At 42.0% G+C, this 16,442-nt stretch overlaps 1 protein-coding gene across 1 annotated transcript; it reads right to left on the bottom strand.

The window, feature by feature from the left end:
- Positions 1-1,597: 1,597 nt before the first annotated feature.
- On the bottom strand, positions 1,598-8,213 carry LOC143441288 (uncharacterized). The gene is made up of 2 exons (XM_076928618.1): positions 7,804-8,213; positions 1,598-2,907 (listed from the first exon to the last, which is right to left on the bottom strand). The coding sequence occupies exons 1-2, from the start codon at positions 7,999-8,001 to the stop codon at positions 2,719-2,721; spliced, it is 387 nt and encodes a 128-aa protein (XP_076784733.1). The 5' UTR covers positions 8,002-8,213; the 3' UTR covers positions 1,598-2,718.
- Between the last annotated feature and the right edge of the window lie 8,229 nt (positions 8,214-16,442).

The following is a 16,442-nucleotide window of genomic DNA, read 5'->3' as shown; positions in this document are numbered from 1 at the left end:
CAAACACACACACACACTTCTCTTATCACATAATAATCAAAACACTAGATGCACAAAAAAAGAAAGAATATTAAAAGCTGTAAGAGAAAAAGGCCAAGTAACATATAAAGGCAGGTTTATCAGAATTATACCAGACTTCTCATCAGAGACTCTAAAAGACAGAAGAGCCTGGGTAGAGCTCATGCAGAATCTAAGAGACCACAAATGCCAACCTAAGTTACTATACCTTGCAAAACTCTCAATCATTATAGATGGAAAAATCAAACTATTCCATGAAAAAAAAATCAAATTTAAACATTATCTATCTACCAATCCAGCCCTACAGAGAGGATTATAGAAGGAAAACTTCAATAAAAGGAGGATACCTACACCAAGGAAAAAAACAAGTTAATAATCATGTCACAACAAAACCAAAAGGAGAAAATCACATACACATAATGCCACCTACAACAACAAACATAACAGAAACTAACAATCATGTATACCTAATATCTCTCAATATAAAATGACTCACTTCCTCCAATAAAAAGACATATGCTAACAGACTGGATATGCAAGCAGGATCTAGAATTTTGCTGTGTACAAGAAACACACTTCAAAGACAAAGACAGACACTACCTGAGAGTTAAAAGCTGGAAAAAAGTCTTCTAAGCAAATGGTATAAAGAAACAAGTAGGAGTTGCCATCCTAATATCCAATAAAATAGACTTTCAACCAAAAGTTATCAAGTGGCCCGCGCAACCTCCCGCCAGCAGGAACGACGCGGCACACACAGGATCCTTCTGCAGTAAAGCTTTTATGCGTCTTGAGAGGGAGAGCATAAGCTTACAGATGAAGAGGACCCCGAGGGGGCAAAATCCCAGCCCTTATATAGGAAACTGCTCCCCGCCTAGGACGTGGCACCCAATGGTTGGCTGTAGCCCGTTGGCCGGTATTGTGTCACAGGTGAGGCAGTGCACTAGCACACGCGCAAACCATTTGTCAGTTGGTCGAACGGATGTCAGCGCCATCTTGCAACGGTGAATGTGAGGGCGGCTCCTCACATCTCCCCCTTTTCTTTTAATCATCAAGCAATAGACCACCCAATGCTGAGAGCAGAGATAGAGGTCAAATCCCCAGTAAGCAAATTAGAGTAAGGCAAGATCACCCTATCGCGTGCAATGGGCAACGCCCAGCGATGTGCAAGGGCTGATATAGCCTACAACTCTCTCTGTGCCATTTTTCCTGGGGGAAGGTTATTTTAGGCACTCAACCTTCATGCAAGATGACATATCTCCCCAGAATAGGCCCATTTAACACCGCAGGGCCATTCTGCTGCAGTGCTTAGCCATGCAACTCTCCTGGGCTGCTGAAGCACACTCACTCTACCCAGTGCAGTGAGGGCAGCCTCTTGGGGTGCAAGAGCTGAGTGGCCAGTGATCTATTGCCTAAGCATAGAGAGCCAAATATCGGGGGAGGCACCTTGTTCTAGTGCCGTGAGTGCCTGGGTGACAACCACCTTGTCTCTTTTCGTTTGTGCCTTAAGCTTGCAAACCAACCAGAGGAGTAACACACCCCCACAGCAGAGTGCAGCTCTGAACAGGCCAACCCCCACCCACTCTTTGAAGAAGGAGATGGCTGAATGGATCCATGACGACAATTCCTCGGTCAAGAATAAATCAAGGCGGGTCAAATTCACCTCAATTATGGCAAAGCGCAATTTATGAAGCGTTTCTTCGAATTCTAGGGTCCAATTCTGCAATAAAAACTGAGAAAAAACTTTTGACAAATTAGTGGTGCGGGTATAATTATCATAAGGTATGGATGTTATACATAACCCAGGCATCTTCTGTTCGCATCCCAATTGAGCCAACTGCCATAAAATATCAATTTGCTCTTGAACCAGGTCAATCCTCTGATTCACTAGCATCAATCCCCCCATGATTTGAGAATTGGTGGAGGCTTGTACATCCAATGCTGGAGTGACTGATGCAGACAGTTGGTTTATAGAATCTGCCGCCTGCACCGAGGAGGATAATGCAAGGGCAGAGGCTGTAACCGATCCTATTACAGCGGCCCCTGCAATAATGCCCACTATAATGGCAGAAATTCCAAAATCTCTCCTAATTCTAAAATGGGCTAAAGTGTTGGGTGCCTCTACTGGCACAGGAACAAATCTTGGCAAGCGGGTAACCATGGCAAAAGGGAACATTGTAGCATTCCAGCAGAGAACAAAAAAGCAGGTATTAGGTGCGCATGTCAAGGTCTCATTCCAGATAAAACTATCATTGCTCACTATCCAAACAAAAGGTGGCCATACACAGACCAGAGTAGGTCCAAATGTGATGCTCTTAAACTCAGTATACTTGGTGTTAGCAGATTGCCAACTAAAGCTACCCCCCGATTTTCTTTTACCAAGGGAACCACCAAGGGTACCCGTCCAGTCAAATGACAATTGTCCCTTAGCGGTGGCCCCCTTCCCTAGCATAACAAGGGGTGACAGATCGGTGCAACTTCCGTTTACCCCACAAAGGAGCCATTGGTCAAACGGATTCACATCTGCCTTTCTCGGATTCATGTATGTGAAATTAAATCCCATAAAGGTATCATTATAATATGTGCTAATATCTGGGGAGAAAGTAAAATATAAAACATAAACTTCCTAACAAGCGATAGCTGTTATTGGTGGGCACGCTCTGAATCTGATCATCATAAGGGATATAGGCCAAGCCCAAAGACTTATTGGTCACCGGCATGGGAATTGGGAAGGTTGTCATAATCCCCCACCATGGTGTCCCTGTTACCATCCTCAGGCTTATCAACATCTTCATCATGATGATCAACTGTAGACTTTGGCAGCATCGGTTTTTCATGTTCAAAGATCTTGCGGGTCAGTCTCTCTGGTACCCAGAAGGGATTCTCGTCCTCCTGTGGGAAGACACAAACAGCTCCCCTGGATCTTATCAAAATAGGATCCGGGCCTTTCCATTTTCCTGTTAGCACATCTTTCCATTTTACCATTTCTTTTGGCCTGTCAGGCTCTATACAATGACGCTCAGCCGCAGTGTGGCCTTGAGCATCAAGATTCAAAAAATTAAGGGTAAAGAGTGCCATGGAAACAGCTACTCTTGGTACTGGGGGGAGAGCCTCCTCAACTCCCCCTTTCTGTTTTATTAAATATGATTTAAGTGTGCGATGGGCACGTTCTACGATGCCTTGTCCTTGAGGGTTGTATGGAAGTCCAGTCAAGTGAGTTACTGCCATTTGGTGACAGAACTGTTGAAATTTTTGAGAGGTATAAGCTGGTCCATTGTCTGTTTTGAGGAGTTTGGGTTTCCCCCAGGCACTCCATGCTTCCAGACAATGTTGGATCACATGTGAGGCCTTTTCACCTGTTAGAGGTGTGGCAACAATGATACCAGAACATGTATCAATAGAGACATGTAAGTATTGAAGCCTTCCAAAGGAAGGGACATGAGTAACATCCATCTGCCAGACCTGTAAAGGCCTTATGCCACGTGGGTTTATTCCCACATGAGGAGCAGGCAAGAATTCACAGCAATTTTGGCATTGAATAACAATCTCCCTGGCTTCTTTTCTGGTAAGTGAGTAACGGCGACGCAAGGTCTCCGCCGTCACATGAAAATGTTTGTGGAACTCCCTTGCTGCTTCTGTTTGAGATGATAACGCAACAGCCACGAGCTTGGTAGCTTTATCTGCTAGCTCATTTCCCAAAGTCATAGGGCCAGGGAGTCCTGAATGGGCTCTGATATGAGTAATATACATAGGAGATCTTCTATTCAATAAAGCAAGCTGTATTTGTTGAAAGGTGCCATGAACTCTGCTAGAGGGCTTTATGATTCCAGCTACTTCAAGAAGGTTAACTGCGTTAACCACGTAAAAGGAATCTGACACAATGTTAAGAGGCCCTGGAAAGGTTTTAAGGACCTCCAGTACCACCAAACATTCTACAAGTTGAGGTGATGTTTCACTGAACTGTTTTGACACCACTTTATTATTTACTACATAAGCACCCAGACCAGTCTTTGACCCATCTGTATATACAACAATCCCATCCTTAAGAGGTTGCCTAGCTGTAATTTTTGGAAATACTATAGCCTGATTCAATGCAAATTGTAAAACAGGATGTTTAGGATAATGATTATCAATCTGTCCTGAAAAAGAGGTAACCAAGATTGCCCAATCATTAGAGGTGGCCACCAGAACTTGTACTTGCGCAGCAGTATAAGGTGTAATGAGAGAGTTAGGCTCTCGTCCAAAATGAGTAATGGCTGCCTTTATTCCTCGAAGCGCAAGCTGGGCAATTGCATTGGGATACCAGTCTATAATTTTGGCAGGAGAGGCGTTCGGATGAACCCATAATAAGGGCCCTTTCTGCCACAACACGGCAGTTGGCAGCCGAATGGTTTTCATAACACACAGGATAAAAGGTTGTGATTCATCAATGCGCTGCAGCTGAGCTCTTTGCAAGGCATCCTCTACCTTCTTTAAGGCCTGACTTGCGGCAGGAGTAAGGGCCCTAGGAGAGGAGATATGGGGGTCTCCTTCTAAAACATCAAATAAAGGTTTCAACTCAGCTGAAGAAATTTTCAAAAAGGGTCTGAGCCAATTTATATCTCCCAATAATTTCTGAAAATCATTGAGGGTGTGCAGATGGTCTCTACAGATTTCCAATTTTTGGGGAATTACATTGGTAGGAGAAATAACAGTCCCCAAGAAGGTGCCCACCTCAGAGATCTGAACCTTCTCCACTGCTATTTGTAACCCCCATTGTGCCAAAGTTTGTATCAAACAGGGGTAGGCTTCTTGTAATATTTTTAACTCTTTATGTGACAAAAGTATGTCATCCATATAATGGATGACAAGTAAGGTGGGAAATCGTTGTCTTAGCGGTCCCAAGGCTGTTTGAACAAAAATTTGACACATGGTGGGGCTATTGGCCATGCCCTGGGGTAAGACTTTCCATTGATACCTCTTGTCTGGTTCCATATGATTAATGGAAGGAATAGTAAAAGCAAATCTAGGCCTATCTTTAGGGCACAAGGGTATGGAGAAAAAGCAATCTTTAATATCTATAATGAGGAGCTTCCAGCCACAAGGGAGAGCAGAGAGCACAGGAAGGCCCCTCTGGACTGGGCCCAACAATTTCATCTGTTCATTAATAGCTCTGAGGTCATGGAGTAATCTCCATTTTCCCGACTTCTTTTTGATCACGAAGATGGGAGTATTCCAAGGTGAGGTAGAAGACTCAATATGATCGAGCTCTAATTGTTCCTTTACCAATTTTGTTACAGCTTCTAGTTTTTCAGAGGATAAAGGCCATTGGGGAACCCACACCGGGTCCTCTGTTTTCCACGGTATAGGCTGTACTACCCCAACGGCCCCTAGGAAAAACCCAACCCTTTTCTATCTTGTTTTCTACTAGGGGATATAGGCTCCACCCTGCCCTGTTCCAACTTTCCCAGTCCTTTTCCTTCCCTGTAGCCCATCTTAATCATCATGTCTCTTGCCTGGTCCGAATATGGTTTTTTAAGAATAGGTTCATTTGACAGGGTGAGACCCATACCCTGCAAGACATCTCTTCCCCAGAGGTTAACGGGAAGAGGAAGAATATAAGGTATAAATTTTCCCTGCTGTCCTTCGGGGGATTCCCAGGTCAAGGTTGTGGAGCTGATGGTGGGGCAAGACTGATATCCTAGGCCTTGTAACGAATGTGATGACTCAATGGTGGGCCATGCTTTGGGCCACCAGTGTGAGGAGATGATACTCTTATCAGCCCCAGTATCTAGAATACCCTCAAAATCTTTTCCTTTTACTTTTAAACACAGTTTAGGCCTTTCATTCAAGGGAATCATTAAGTAAGCTAGATCACTACCTGAGGAGCCCATCTGTTCTGTTCCCATTCTATTGACCCTTCCCACCTCAGGGAGGAATAGCAACTGGGCTATTCGATCTCCCTTTGTAATAGAAAAAACTCCTCTAGGGCTAGAACATAAGACTTGTATTTCAGGAGAATGCTGGCCATCCACTACCCCGGGGTACACTATTAAACCTTGCAGGGTGAGTGATCCTCGGCCGAGGATAAGGCCCATGATTCCAGGAAGCAAGGGTGTTATAGGCTCCACCGGAATTGGCTGAATATTGATTTGTGGCATTAGTAAGAAGTTGGAGGCGGCTCGCAAATCCACCCTTGTGGGTCTTCCTGGGTTATTTCCTGATTTCTCTTTCTGTTGGCTTCCTGGGTTCTGACTAGTCGGTTCCCATATCTTTGAGGGCCCTGGGACCGGGGGCCCGATGTCCCGTTTTTTGGCATCTCGTCTGACTGATTATCCAGCGGGGGGAGGAGTCTGCCCCTAATATCTCTTACTGAACGGCATGCACTAGCTTTATGATATCCCTTGCCGCATCTGTCACAAAGAGTGGGAGTCTCTACCTTTCTATTCAAATTTGTACAATCCTTTTTAAAATGACCGGGCTTGCCACAATTATAGCAGACCTTTGGACCGGGTCTCATCAGGGGACGCCTCTGTGATTGAAGAATAGCAGCCGCCAGCCCAGCATTAGTAAGGGGCCCTCCGAGCTCTCGGCAGACCCTAAGCCAATCTTGTAAGCCCTTGTTTTTACGTGGAGCAATGGCTGCTCGGCACTCCTGAGTGGCTTGTTCAAAAATTATCTGTTGGATTAGGGGCTCGACTGGACCTATGTCTCCGAAAATACGCCCAGCTGCCTCTGTCATTCTGGCCACAAAATCTGAAAAGGACTCTTGGGGTCCCTGAATTATCTTTGTGAGTTGTCCACTCGCTTCCCCTTTTCGGGAAAGTGCCTTCCATGCCCTAATGGCTGTGGCAGAGACCTGGGTATAGGCTCCCCAATGATAGTTAGCTTGATCAGCAGTATAAGCCCCTTGACCTGTTAACAGGTCTAAAGTCCAATCTCTCTGTTCCGGGGTCAAGGCAGTAGCGTTGACCCGGGCTTGTGCTTGTGCGGCCTCATACCACAGTGCTTTCCATTCTATATATTGGCCCATATTAGGGAGGGCGGCTTTTGCAATCATTTGCCAATCGGCTGGTGTTAATGCTGAATTGGCAAGTCTATCAAGCTGTACCAGGGTAAAATTAGCATTGGTCCCATACTTGCGAACAGATTCGGCCAGTTCCTTAAGCTGGTTGAAATCTACTGGCACATGAATTCGCCCTCCATTTTCTGTTTCAAAAACAGGGAATACAGTCCTGATCTTTCTCCTCACCTTTTCTGGTACAAGCGAGTAACCTGATGGAGGATGCGCCTCATAAGGCGGAGGTGCAGAGGGCACCGTCTTTTGAGGAGGAATTCTAGGTAATTTTTTATATTTCTTGTTATCATCTGGGTGATATCTCTCTGCCTCATATCTAGCTGCTTCTTCATCTAACTCAGCCTCCTCCTCCGAGTTAAGAGTATCCTTACCAGAGGTGTCATCATCACTGGAGCTTTCCGAACTGTCGAGGGTCAGTGCCTCCAGCTCCAAAGAGGGGTAGAGCCCACCCTTTCTCTCCTTACGAGGGATACTGGACTCCATCGGGGGTATCTCTCCTGTCTTAGGAGGGTGCCTATCCTTCTTTTTTGGGACGTCCTTTTTCTTGCGCGCGCCCAACCTCTCACTCCATTCGGTTTCTGACATGCTGTCCTGAACTCCCTCGAGAGTAACCTGCCCTTCACTTACTGCTTCCTTATAGTTTTCATCTCCTAAACAGTTTTTAACAACTAGAACAAGGACCATGAAAATCACAGTGAAGATCAGGCCATAAATTTCAGGGGCAGACATACCTCTCCGAATGTACCTCCCTGCAGTTCTGAATCCTCCTCTGAATCGAGGGGTCCTCTGAGGTGCTGACGATGACGAGGTCGAGATCTCCCGGGTTTCGGCACCAGATGGCCCGCGCAACCTCCCGCCAGCAGGAACGACGCGGCACACACAGGATCCTTCTGCAGTAAAGCTTTTATGCGTCTTGAGAGGGAGAGCATAAGCTTACAGATGAAGAGGACCCCGAGGGGGCAAAATCCCAGCCCTTATATAGGAAACTGCTCCCCGCCTAGGACGTGGCACCCAATGGTTGGCTGTAGCCCGTTGGCCGGTATTGTGTCACAGGTGAGGCAGTGCACTAGCACACGCGCAAACCATTTGTCAGTTGGTCGAACGGATGTCAGCGCCATCTTGCAACGGTGAATGTGAGGGCGGCTCCTCACAATCAAGTGAGGTGGAGGATACTTCATATGTATTAAAGAAAAAAATCTGCCAAGAGCAAGTCTCAATTCTGAACATCTATACCCTAAATGCAATAGCCCACATTTGTAAAAGAAACTTTAGTAAAACTCAATATACACATTGAACCCATGCAATAATAGTGGGAGATTTCAACATGCCACTCTCAAAAATAGACAGGCCATAGAAACAGAAACTCAACAGAGACACAGTGAAACTAATAGAGGTTATGAACCAAATGGATTTAATAGATATATACAGAGCATTTCACCCTAAAACAAAAGAATATACCTTTTTCTCAGCACCTCATAGGTCTGTTTCTCCAAAACTGACCATAAAATTGGTCACAATACATATGTCAACAGATACAAGGAGACTAAAATAATCCCATGCATTCTATCAGATCACCATGGACTAAGTCTAGACCTCAATAACAACAAAAACAACATGAAGCCCACATGCACATGGAAGCTGAACGACTCTCTACTCAATGATAACTTGGTCAAGGAAGAAATAAAGAAAGAAATTAAAGACTTTTTAGAATTTAATGAAAATGAAGGCACAACAAACTCAAACTTTGGGTCACAATGAAAGCAGTGCTAAGAGGAAAACTGATAGTGCTAAGTGCCTTCATTAAGAAGTCGGAGAGAGCAAAAAGAAGGGTAGATGGCAGGATATAATCAAACTCAGGGCTGAAATCAACCAAGTAGAAACAAAGAGAATGATACAATGAATCAATAAAACCAAAAGCTGGTTCTTTGAGAAAATCACCAAGATAAATAAACCCCTAGACAAACTAACTAAAGGGAACAGAGACAGTATCCAAATTAACAAAGTAAGAAATGAAAAGGGAGACATAAGAACAGAAGCTGGTGAAATTCAAAAAATCATCAGATCCTACTACAAAAGCCTATACTCTACAAAATTGGAAAAACTAGATGAAATAGGTGATTTTCTAGACAGACACCATGTACAAAAGTTAAATGGCAATCAGATAAACCATCTAAACAGCCCATATCCCCTAAGGAAATAGAAGAAGTCATTAAAAACCTCCCCAAAACAACAACAGCAATAGCAATAACAAAAACATAATGCCCAGGGTCAGATGGCTTTTGTGCAGAATTCTACCAGAATGTCAAAGAAGAGCAAATACCAACACTCCTCAAACTATTCCATAAAATAAAAACAGAATGAGAACTACATAATTCATTCTATGATGCTACAATTACTGTGATATCTAAACCACACAGAGACCAAACAAAGAAAGAGAACTTAAGACCATTTTTGCTTGTGAGTATCAATAGAAAAATACTGAATCCAAGAACACATCAAAATGATCATTCACCACAATGAAGTAGGCTTCATTCCAGGGATGCAAGGTTGGTTCAATATATGAAAATGCATTAATGTAATCCACTATATAAACACACTCAAAGGAAAAAAATCATATGATCATCCTTTTCTGTGCTGAAAAATTATTTGACTTCATGTTAAAAGTATCATAGAGATCAGGAATTCAAGGCTCACACCTAAACATAATAAATGCAACATACAACAAACAAATGTTCAATATCAAATTAAATGGAGAGATATTTGAAACAATCCCACTAAGATTAGGGAAAAGACAAGAATGCTCACTCTCCCCATACCTATTAAATATAGTACTCAAAGTTCTAGCCAAAGCAGTAAGACAACAACAACAACAGAACATGGGGATCCAAATTAGTGAAGAAGAATTGAAGGTATCACTTTTTGCAAATGATATGATAGTATACATAAGCAACCACAAAAATTCTGTCAGAGAACTTCTACAGCTGATAAACAACTTCAGCAAAGTTGACTGGATATAAAAGTAACTCAAACAAATCAGTAGCCTTTCTTTATGCAAATGATAAATGGGCTGAGAAAGAAAATAGGGAAACAGCACCTTTCACAATAGTCTCAATATAAAATACCTTAGGGGTAACTCTAAACAAAGAAGTAAAAGATCTGTAGGACAAGAAATTTAAGTCTCTCAAGAAAGAAATAGAAGATTTCAGAAAAAGGAGAGATCTCCCCAATCATGAATTTGCATGATTAATATAATAAAAATGGCCATCCTACCAAAAGTAATCTACAGATTCATTGCAATCCCCATCAAAATTCGAACCCAGTTATTCAAAAACATGGAAAGAGCAATTCTCAGTTTCCAGGATAAAACCCAGGATAGTGAAACAATACTTTTTTTATTGGATATTTTATTTACATTTCAGATGCCATCCCCTTTCCCCATTTTCCCTCCCTAGAACACCCCTATCACATGCCCCCTTCTCCTTTTTGCTCTCTCCCCCCTCTCTCTCTTTCTCTCTCTTCCTTTCTCTCATCACCTAGCTCCTCCTCTCCTTCTCTTCCTCCTCCTCTTTGTGCCCCTCCCACATTAGCTCCTCCTACATGTCACCCTTCCTGTTAAAATAAGACTTTTCTCTCAAAATACAATTAGAGCATAACTATACCAATTTGTGTTAGTAAAGTACAAGATAGACCTAATACCCAGTCCATCGTTGTGTTGACTAAACAGAACCTCTGTCATCTCTCCTAACTAAAAGACTTAGTTTTGAACCTGGCTTTTTTCTTGGCTTTAGAATGAATGTCAGCTGAAAACCATCCTCTCAAATCTTTTCTCTCAAAATAAACAGCCAGGATTGGCTATGAGACAACAAGTTTTCAACCCTGCCAGAAATCCAGAATGACTGAGTTAACTGAAACTATGGGAGGCACAAAGCATAGCTTCTAAAACTTAGCCAATTTATAGAGGTCACTGAACACCTGGACAGTCCCTATACTACAAAACATTGGAGTAGCCAATCTTCAGCCTTCTGGCCCAGGATGATCTGACAGACCTAGTGATGCAGAATTATTAAGGGCTGATTACTCTATTTTGGCAGATATAATCAGTCGACTATTCCACAAGTGTGTATCCTTTTCTGGACAGTAATTTGTCTGTAGATGAAAAGAGGAAATTCTTACCTACTGGCTGTCTCACCAAAACTTGAGTAACTCCAAAGATGCTCAATTTCTTATTAGAATCCAAGACAGGAATCTGTCAGAAGCAGACAGGTCTCTAATCAAAATGAACATTAACAGAGAAATGTTTGTAACATCAATTCTGTGGACTTCTGATGTTTTGAAAACCAGCTATCCATGTAAGGTAATCTGGACTGTTGTCGGTTAACTCCTCTCAGCTATTTCTAAATAAAATATAGATAACACCCTAACAATAAACTCAAAGCCATGAATTTGCTATAGTCCTTTAACTCACAGGCTAACCATCTCAAATCAGTTCAAAAAGTTAAAGAAGAACTGAGTCTAAGCCTTGTTGTACTAAATGTGTTATATAGGCACAATGCCTATGAGATTAACAATATTCATCTCACTTTTATATTCATAAGAAGCTCATACCAACAAGAAACCTTAAATTTGAAATCAAAGTAAATTTGTACCTTTTAAAAATTATAGCTTCATTTTAATAACAATTATACAGATTTCTATTAATAGGTTGTGGCTATGCAATAAATCCTAGCTGATCCTCCCTGTTCCAACAAACCCACTATTTTCCCTAGAAAGACAGCCCAATATTAACCACCTCAGTCCTCAATCACTCAATATTAATCACCTCAGATTATAAAGAACTCAAGAAGCTAACCTCCAAAAAAAAAAAAAAAACAAACAACCCAATCAAAAAATGGGGTATAGAACTAAACAGAGAAATAACAACAGAAGAATCTCCTATGGCTAAGAATCACTTACATAAATGTTCAAAGTCCTTAGTCATCATGGAAAGGCAAATCAAAACAACCCTAAAATTCTACTTTAGACCAATCAGAATGACTAAGATAAAAAAAAAAAAACACTCAGGTGACAGCACATGTTGGAGAGAATGTAAAGAAAGAGGCATACTCTTATGTTGTTGTTGGGATTCCAAACTGGTACAAAGGTAGACACTGGTGTGGATGTCAGGAAGTGCATGCTGACAAGAGCCTGATATAGCTGTCTCCCTAGAGGTCTGTCAGAGTCTGATATATTCAGAGGAGGATGCTCACAGAGAGCCATTGATCTGATCAAGGGGTTCCCAATGGAGGAGTTAGAGAGAAGACTGAAGGAGCTGAAAGGGTTTGTGGCCCCACGAGGAGAGCAACAATACCAACCAACCAGAGCTCCCCAGTGTCTAAACCACCAGCCTGGGAGCACATGACTCCATCTGTATATGTAGGGGAGGATGGCCTTGTCTGGCATAGGTGGGAGAGGTGATCTTTGGTCCCATGAAGGCTGAACACCAACTGTGGGGGAATTCGAGGGTGGGGAAGTGGGAGTGGGGGAAGGTGTGGGCACATCCTCATAGAAGCAGGAGGAGTGGGAATGGGATAGGGGGTTCCTAAGGCAATGGAGTAAGGGGATAAAATCTGAAATATAAATATAGTATTCAGTAAAAAAATAGAAAAAAACTTATGTGACAGCACATGTTGGAGAGAATGTAGAGAAAGAGGAATGCTCCTCTGTTGTTGGTGGGATTCCCAACTGGTACAACTACTCTGGAAAGCAATCTGGAGGTTCCTCAGAAAATTGGGAATAGATCTACCTAAAGACCCAGCAATTCCACTCCTGGGTATATCCCAAAAGCTGTCCCACCAAACCACAAATACACATGCACCCCTATGTTCATAATAGCCTTATTTGTGATAGCCAGAAGCTGAAAACAACCCAGATGTCTTCCACAGTTGAAGAATGGATAAGGAAAATGTGGTTTATATACACAATGGAATACTATTCAGCTATTAAGAAGGAAGACATCATATGTTTTTCAGGCAAATATATGGAAATAGAAAAAAAATCATCCTTAGTGAGGTATTTCAAACCCAAAAGGACATGCATAGTATGTACTCACTAATATGTGGATATTCACTTTAAAAGTACAGAATACCAAGGACACAGTCCACAGAACTCAAGAAGATTTACAAGCCAAAGCACCCAAATGTGCATGCTACAATCACACTTGGGAAGAAGAAGAAAGCAAAGAACAGAGGAAGAGAGGGAACTGGGTGTGAGAGGGGAGGAGGGGCAGAAGAAAAGAGGAAAATGATCAGGTATTGTGGAGGGACCAGGAGTGAAGCTTCAAGGGCCAGCAGAATGAATGGAAATATATAACCTCAGGAGGTGGGAGTGGAAGGTGGAAGGTGTGGTGACCCTCTAGAATGTTCCAGTGAGTTGGGCTTTGGGAGAATTTCAAGACTCAAAAGGAGAAACATTAAATGAAATACCCTACAGTAGGGAGAGGGAACCTGAAGAATCCACCTCCATTAGAAAGACAGGGCATCAAGTGGAGATATGGGGTTGCCATCTCACAGTCAAAAACTCTGACCCAGAATTGTTTCTGTCTAAAAGAACTGCAGGGACAAAAATGGAGAAGAGACTAAGGGAAAGAAGGTCCAGTGACTGGCTCAAAATGAGACTCATCTCAAGGGGAGGCTCCAAGGCTTAATGCTATTACTCATGCTATGATATACTTACAGACAAGAGCTAGGCATAGTTGCCCTTTGAGAGGCCCAACAAGCAGCTGACAGAAATAGAAGCAGATACATACATCCAACCAATGGTCTGAAGTTGGTGACCCCTATGATTGGTTTACAGAAAGACGGAATAAGTTGAGGAGGAGGTCAACCCCAGCAGTCTCAACAATCCTGGACTCTGGAGATCTCTCAGACAATGAGCCACCAACCAAGCAGCATACACTAGCTGGTCAGAGTCCCCTGACACAGTACAGCAGAGGACTGCATGGTCTGACCTCAATGAGAGAAGATGCATCTAACCTTTGAGAAACTTTAGTTCCCAGGGAATGGGAGGCTTGTTAGGTTATGGGGGGTGTGGAGGTGTGGGTACATTCTCTTAGAGACAGGGGATGAGTAATGGGATGTGGAACTGTTGGAGAGCAGAACAGGAGGGGTATAATGACTGAACTGTAAAAAAAGATTAAAGAAATAATGAAAAAGAATTGTACATTTATTCTTATGTATGCTCACTGAACACTCTTATCAACATTAGCTGGAAATCCTAGCCACTTTTAAGAAAGAAATAATGTGGCATTATTTACTATTGTAAATATGTACTCCCAATGACTGCACATTGTGTTATCAGACTTACACCCAACGATATTTGCATACATGCAAGTAGAGGCAGATTAAAGTTTGTAGCAACCTAATTTACAAAAAAGTTTATCAATAAATAAATTGGATAATTTTACATAAGGAATAATCAAGTATATGAAAAATACAGTCTAAAAGAAATCTAATGATGAAGGAAAAATAAGTCCTTTAACAGTATGGGAAATCATAAAAAAGAAGAGTTGGAGGAAGGGTTGAGGGACCTGAAGACGAGAGGAACTCCACAGGATCAGTCAACTACTTTGAACCCTTCAGGACTGCCAGGGACTGAACTATCAAACAGAGAGGAAGCATAGGCTGGACCTAGGACCCGACACAGATGTGCAGTTTGGTCTTCATGCGGGTCCCCCAACAAATGGAATGTGTGCTGTCTCTCAATCTGTTGCCTGTCTGTGGATCCATTTCTTTCGAATGGGGCCATCTTGTCTTGCTTTAGTGGAAAAGGATAAATCTAGTCCAGTAGTGACATTCTGTGCCCACCCCCCACAGTGGGTATGTGATGGCCACAGAGAGCTCTCTGTTCTCAAAGGAGGAGAGGGGGAGTGGGTGGAGGATTTATTTGAAGGGAGAGTGGAAGGAGAGAAGGAGCTGATGTTGGGAAGGAAAGTGAATAAATAAATGAATTAATGAAAAATATACCTTGTATTTCAAGTAGACAAAGAAAAAAGAAAATGATGCTTGACCTATAATCCCAGATGTGCACTCAACTCCCTAGACCACAGCTCTGCTTGTGTTCCTGGAAGACTTCTGATAACAGTACAACCACAAGAGATAACTACAATGCAAACCCCTACATTTTAAAGAAATACAGGAAGATAAAATCAAACAGATTAAGGTAATGGTAAAACTGGTCATGATCTAAAACATGGAAAGAGAAGCAATAATGAAAAACAGCAAAAGAGGCAACTCAATAGATGTAAATCCTAGAAAAAAGAACATGAATTACAGACACAAGCATCACCTACAGAAAACTAAAAAAAAAAAAAATGAAGAACTCAGGTGTGCAAGATATGAAAGAAGAAATTGATGCATCAGTTAAAAAATGCTAAATCTAACAAACCGTTCTGATATAAAAAAAAATCCCAGAAAATTGGGGACACCATAAAAGACCAAACCTCAGAATTATAGTTACTGGAGAAAAAGAAGATTCCCAACTAAAAGGTCCAGAAATTATCTTCAATAAAATCATAGAAGAAACTTCTATATCACAAAGAAAGAGATGGCTATAAAAGTCCAAGAAGCTTACAGAGTGATATTCAAAACAGTAAATGTACAGAACAATGACAAAATATTAAAAGCTGCAAGGGAAAATGATCAAGTAACATATAAAGGCAGATGTATCAGAATTATACTCAACTTCTCAATAGAGGCTTTAAAAGCTAGAAGGCCCTGAGTAGATGTCTTGCAGGCCCTAAGAGACCACAGATGTCAGCCTAGAATACTATACCTAACAAAACTTTCAATCATCATAGATGGAAATGCCAAGACATTCCATGACAAAACCAAATTAAAAAGAAAAAGCTCTTTCCACTAATCAAGCCCTACAGAGATACTAGAAAGAAAACTATAACACAAAGAGGGTGACTACATATAAGAAAACACAAGAAATTAAAAATTTCACAACAGCAAAACCAATACTAGAAACAAAACCACACACACACCACCACCACCACCACCACCACCACCACCACCACCACCACCACCACCACCACCTCCACCACCATCAACATAACACATATCTTGCACACCTGAGTTCTCTCTTCCATTTTTTGTTTGTTTTCTGTAGGTGATGCTTGTGTCTGTAGTTTATGTTCTTTTTTCTAGGATTTACATCTCCTGGATTGCCTCTTTTGCTGTTTTTTGTTATTGCTTCTCTTTCCATTCTCATCAATGTTCATAAGAGAAATTGATCTGGATTTCTTTTTATTTGTTGACTCTTTTTTTGTGGTTTAGGTATCAGGTATCTATGAATTCTTAGAATGAATGTGGCAGTGCTTCTACTGTTTCTA

The sequence above is a fragment of the Arvicanthis niloticus genome, chromosome 2 (genome assembly GCF_011762505.2).
Source record: "Arvicanthis niloticus isolate mArvNil1 chromosome 2, mArvNil1.pat.X, whole genome shotgun sequence".
Lineage (NCBI taxonomy): Eukaryota > Metazoa > Chordata > Mammalia > Rodentia > Muridae > Arvicanthis > Arvicanthis niloticus.
The sequence above is the reverse complement of the archived record's forward strand: the minus strand, read 5'-3'. Positions and strand labels throughout refer to the sequence as shown.

Excerpts from the sequence above, each read along its gene's own strand:
- LOC143441288 (XM_076928618.1), bottom strand. The coding sequence starts at position 8,001 with ATGCTCTCCCTCTCAAGACGCATAAAAGCTTTACTGCAGAAGGATCCT. Across the intron at positions 2,908-7,803 it reads AGGGAGGTACATTCGGAGAG|GAGGACGAGAATCCCTTCTG; the intron begins GTATGTCTGCCC and ends GTCTTCCCACAG.